The 6,000-nt window shown below is 42.0% G+C and overlaps 1 protein-coding gene across 1 annotated transcript in view; it reads right to left on the bottom strand.

Annotated features, from left to right (window-relative positions):
- Positions 1–5,597: 5,597 nt before the first annotated feature.
- The window catches only part of LOC132830096 (cation channel sperm-associated protein 4-like), a 47,846-nt gene continuing 47,443 nt past the window's right edge, over positions 5,598–6,000 (bottom strand). The window contains exon 7 of the mRNA XM_060847568.1: positions 5,598–5,951. Within this exon, the coding sequence (XP_060703551.1) occupies positions 5,844–5,951 (108 nt within the window). The 3' untranslated portion in view covers positions 5,598–5,843. The remainder of the gene's footprint in view (positions 5,952–6,000) is intronic.

The raw sequence follows: 6,000 nt of genomic DNA, 5'->3' as shown, positions 1-6,000 counted from the left end.
AAGATTTTGAGATGGGGTAAAAAACATGAAAGAACATTTGATAAATCAGCAATAAAGCCACAAAGGATTATCACATTACCATCCATTTGAGTAATGCACTGTAAATCAACTCTGCTATTCTCAGAACTGGAGATGTCGGTGTTGGATTGTGGTGTATAAAGTTAAAAATCACACAACACCAAGTTATAGTCCAACAGGTTTAATTGGTAGCACTAGCTTTCGGAGCGCTGCTCCTTTGTCAGGTGGTTGTGGAGCACATGATTGTAAGACACAGAATTTATAGCAAAAATTTACAATGTGATGTAACTGAAATTATAGTGCTTCCAATTAAACCTGTTGGACTATAACCTGGTGGTGTATGATTTTTAACTTTATTCTCAGAGTCATATTAAATTTTTTTAAGGTGCGCACTGTACTCCAGTTTACAATGGTTCAGACAAAGGTTGATAGAAAGTACACACCAGGTTTCTGTGCTAAACAAGACTTACTATATATTATAATTAATTAGATTTCAACTACAAGTAAACAGATGTAAATCATTGGCATATAACACCACTAACTAAAACTCTAATCCCCTTATAAGCTTCCCTTACCCACACACATTGACAAACAAGTAGGGAAGGTAGATTATTGGCTGAGGTAGAAAAACCAGATAGTCAGTTCAATGGTCTTTGCTTTCCAATATTGAAGTTGCAATGATCTTTCTTTGGTTGGCCATGCCCTTGACATTCAGTTGTCTTACCCTGAAGGGTTTTATAGGTTTGTAAGAAATAGGGAATGACTGATTAACTTGCAAAATTTCTCTGATTAGTCAATTCAAAAGTCCCAGCTCATAGCAACTTTTGCAGGCAAGGTTTACTTCAGGTTTAAACTGAGATTTTTTATTGCAGAGAGCAGACATCTTCTGATGTGGAGAATACTAGCACACTGTACTGTGTCGCTTTCTTTGTATCTCTGTAACTTATTTCTTAACCAACTTGTTCAGCTAGCTGAGAACCAATTAGCTTCACTTGTAATCAACTCTTCAGCTCCTGATCATCTGCACATTGTAACAAATTCCTTACTGCGAAATTATGCATTCCCTGTTTTTAAAAACAGTTCTTTCTGCTTGCAGTCCCAGTTTTGGACTCAAAACATACACACTAGGACAACAGGGGTGACATTCGAGGAAAAATTTCATTCGAAACATTAATGGGACAAAGGGTTAAAGATGTTTTAAAGATTATTGGATAAATATTTGAAAAGGGAGGATGTAAAAAAGAAATGGAATTTTGCAGCTGAACCTTGAAACAGCCAAATTATTTTATAATTGTTTTTATCTTTATCACAAATTGCCTTCTATTTATTTTTGTCATTTGCAAATATTCCATCCCTTCCTTTAAATCATGAATATATATTGTAAACAGATGTGGTCCCAGCACTGATCCCCATGAAACTCGACTGGTCACAGATCACCAATTTGAATAAGAACCCCTTATCCCCACTCACTGTGTCTTCTCCATGAGCCAATTCTCTCTTTGTGCCAAACTACTACCTTCGTTTAGTAGGAATAGGAACTTCACTTTAATTTAGCTCATGTGCAGTGCTGTATAGCTGCCAGACAGGCTTATTGTTAACTCAATACCAACATTTCTCTTCGGGTGGGCAAGTGAGCTGACTGCCCCACCCCACCTCCTTTTTAACATTGATCTCAATTTTAATATTGAGTCTTCCCAATATTTAATTGGAAGAATTTTCTCCTTGTCCAATTCTGAATGTTGGTCAAAAGATTTGACAATTTAGAGACAGGAGCAGGATTTAGAAAGGTGAAGAAGAGGTAAAGTCTGTGTGCATCTGAAAACAGAAGTGCTTCCGATGATTTCATTGCCAACAGTATATGACTGAAAAACATCAGGAGGCCAAGGATAGTTACTTGGGGGCATTGGAAATAAAGATGTAAGAATCAGAACAAATATGTTACAACTCACTGGGATATCATACTGGAAATCAAGTCCCAGTATTTATGGAGTCATCACAAAAGGGAAAGATTTTGTAAAGTACACAAAGCTCCGGATTTATCTTATTTTCAGACCCAAGTTGTTTGGACCTAGTTTCTGTACTGGACAAGAACTCCCCCTCCCACTCCACCAAGGACATGCAGGTCCTTGGACTCCTCCATCGCCAGACCATAGCAACACAACAGCTGGAGGAAGAGTGCCTCATCTTCCACCTAGGAACACTCCAACCACAAGGGATGAACTCAGATTTCTCCAGTTTCCGCATTCCCCCCCCATCTTGTCTCAGTCCCAACCTCAAACTCAGCACCATCTTCCTAACCTGCAATCTTCTTCCTGACCTCTCCGCCCCCACTCCGGCCTATCACCCTCACCTTAACCTCCTTCCATCTATCACATTTCCAAGGCCCCTCCCCCAAGTCCCTCCTTCCTACCTTTTATCTTAGCCTGCTTGGCACACTTTCCTCATTCCTGAAGAAGGGCTCATGACTGAAACATCGATTCTTCTGTTCCTTGGATGCTGCCTGGCCTGCTGCGCTTTTCCAGCAACACATTTTCAGCTATCATTTACCTGGCCTATGGGTAAAATACATAGAGAAGGAAGGGCATTAAGTGAGCTGCTTGCCCAAGGGTCACTGAGACCAAAGTTGCTAATGAAGAGACCATCACCCCACTGGAATTTGACCTGTCACAGTGACCATCTCCAGTCTTTTTGCTAGGGAATGGGGTTGTCCTTCCTTTTGGGTGGCACAATGCTTGATGAAGGCCTTCTCCTGGAAACTCCCAAGCCCATATCCCCCCACCTGCCCTGCCAAGCTACACACACACATAAACACACACTTTTCAACGAAGTCTGTCAGCCTCCTGGCTCTGCTGGGACCCAAGCTTAATTTTGGTTTGTGTTTCATAGGCTTGTCATCTTCAATGACAGTCTGCAGTTCCAGCAATGAACACTGCTCCTAGTGGCACACCTGGGATCAGTGATCAGATTTGGTTAGGCAGCAGCTTTTTGAAGTGGGTCTCGCTCTCTAATAAGGGTGAAAATACCACCTGAAACAAATTAATGGCTTCTTGTTGTAAAATTACTGCATGGAAATCTGGTTCAATGGAGAGAGACTCACTCTCTGACTTTTACACCCAGATGATGGAACTGCCCCTGCTTAGAATTCAGTCCATTAACCGTTTTCCTCTCTCCATAGATATTTTCTGACCTGGCAGCATTTATTTAGTTCAAGCATTTTTCATTTAGATCAATTCAGTTGCTAAACCCACAGCATCCCATGATTCTGAGAACAGTAGATCTGATCTAGTTATTGAGGTCCAAAACTTTAGTGTCCATTTCATTTATGGGTATTTGCAATACAGGAATATTCACAAATTAAACACAAGCAAAACTACACCTGAAGTCATAAACACAGCATAATGGAGGAAAACTGTCCCCCAAAATCAGTGCTGGAGTACAGTTAACCAAGGCACCTGAATTAGATTTTTAAAAATTACCCTCTGACCTCTGCAAGGCTTTTCTTCCCAAAAGCATATCATATCCATCTTTGTTCCCCAACATATCTACAAGATGTCCACACTGGGCAGATTTGAGGAGGGAGATTCTGGATTAGTGGTGCTGGAAAAGCACAGCAGTTCAGGCAGCATCCGAGCAGTAAAATCAACGTTTTGGGCAAAAGCCCTTCATGGATTAGATTACTTACAGTATGGAAACAGGCCATTCGGCCCAACAAGTCCACACGGACCCGCCGAAGCGCAACCCACCCATACCTAACACTACGGGCAATTTTTTAGCATGGCCAATTTACCTAACCCGCATATCTTTGGACTGTGGGAGGAAACCGGAGCACCCGGAGGAAACCCACGCAGACACGGGGAGAACGTGCAAACTCCACACAGTCGCCTGAGGCGGGAATTGAACCCGGGTCTCTGGTGTTGTGAGGCAGCAGTGCTAACCACTGTGCCACCGTGCTGCTCCTAAGGGAAGGGCCAGAGGTTTTATTCCCAAAAACTGACATGAGAACTAAGGCAACGCCTACTACCAACAAAACCTTGAGTGGTTCCTCTCCATTCTGCCTTACCATTATTGGACTGTACGTTTGCAATGTTACATTACTAGGGAGTCACCCTCACAATCTTCTGTCTATGAGAAATGCCCAACTCCCCTGCTGTAGCTGCAAGCTTTCATAGCTACAGTTACCTCTCATTAGGCCTGCGGAACCAATATGCCAACCTAATTAGGATGGTGGATCTGAAGACACCAAACAGACCATCTTCTGCAAGGTTGCATGGAACCGCAGACACATTCATGCTCTGGATGCATAAGTAGCCCATACTCATGAAAACAAACTACTTTCAACGTTCTAGCCAATGAGTCAGTACTGGACAAGAACTGTGGAGAACAGGTCAGATTTGAATCTAATGATCTAACACTGTTGTGGTTCTGTTCGCCAAGCTGGGAGTTTTTGTTGCAAACGTTTCATCCCCTCTTTAGGTGACATCCTCAGTGCTTGGGAGCCTCCTGTGATGCGCTTCTATGCTGATTCCTCTGGCATTTATAGTGGTTTGAATCTGCCGCTTCCGGTTGTCAGTTGCTGTCCGCTGCAGTGGCTGATATATAGGGTCTAGGTCAATGTGTCTGTTGATAGAATTTGTGTATTTGCCCTATAATAGTGGTGTTGTCCCAATCGAATTCATGTTGTTTGTCATCTGAGTGTATGGCTGCTAAGGATAGCTGGTCGTGTTGTTTTGTGGCTATAAATGCCGAGGAATCAGCACAGAAGCGCTTCACAGGAGGCTCCCAAGCACTGAGGATATCACCTAGAAAGGGGACGAAACGTCTGCAACAAAAACTCCCAGCAGGGCGAACAGAACCACAACAACGAGCACCCGAGCTACAAATCTTCTCACAAACTTTGATCTAACACTAAATGGATGTAGGACTGTGCTCGAGGTTCCAAAATAATGAGCTCTGGAAAGGCTAAAAACTTCAGGAGAGGCAACCATTGTTCAACAAAATAACTCTGGTGCTGAACAACAAGAAAATGAAGACTAGCATTAATTTCACTTTTGGCAGGAGGACTACATTAAAACAATGGACACTGTAAGTACTTAATAAAACCTTTATTCATATTACATATCATAAATTAAGACATTATTATTCGACTGAAAATACATGTTGCTATTTTTAATTTTCACATCTATCTGATTTACAATAAAGCATGATTATGCACTCTTGGTGCAGTACAGGATAGAAACTTTGACCTGGTACTACACAACATGTGTGCAATTTTACACCTCTCTGCTTATCAAAGCATGATGCCAAAACCTGGGAACTGGGCCAGAAAAAGCTGATCTGCAGCTGTACGGGTGGGGTTTAAGCATGACATAGATTCTGCTAGACGCTGGCACCAGTAGGAATGTGTACATCATCTTCCCCAGTTTCCATTTCTACTGAGTGCAATGTTCCTGTTAGTAGATTCTTGTCAGCTTGATAGCAGAACTAACCTTCCTTTGTGTCTGTGAAGAAAATGATTCAGGAAGGACAGGAGACAAAGACCAATACAATCAGAACCAGATGTCATTACAGAACATTGGCTTGTGCACTGCTCTTGTGGGCTTGGAAAGAACTTGAGTCATTCCAACTGTCCTGCAATCCATCACCTTATGAAGAGATCCTGACTGGAGTTACCTTTACATTCCAGCCAAATGAATGCTTCCAATCTACTCAGACCACATTCACTTCTGCCCTGGGAATGATATCTTCATAATGACATTGAACTGTTCCTCAACATTGCAGTGCCAAGTTTGTATAACAAATGGTGCATTGAGTTTGATGCCTAGTAACTAGTTATCAGGCACATGCCTTATAATGTGTGATGAAGACTGTGGAATGTCTGATGCTCTTGAGTATAGACTGCTGCCCGTATTGCTGTTGTTTACCCTTCGTACCTGCTGTTAAAAGAAAGGTAGAGTGAGAAGCAGGTCACCATTAAGATTATTC

The sequence above is a fragment of the Hemiscyllium ocellatum genome, chromosome 30 (genome assembly GCF_020745735.1).
Source record: "Hemiscyllium ocellatum isolate sHemOce1 chromosome 30, sHemOce1.pat.X.cur, whole genome shotgun sequence".
Taxonomy (NCBI): Eukaryota; Metazoa; Chordata; class Chondrichthyes; order Orectolobiformes; family Hemiscylliidae; genus Hemiscyllium; species Hemiscyllium ocellatum.
This window is presented reverse-complemented; position numbering and strand designations above follow the sequence as displayed.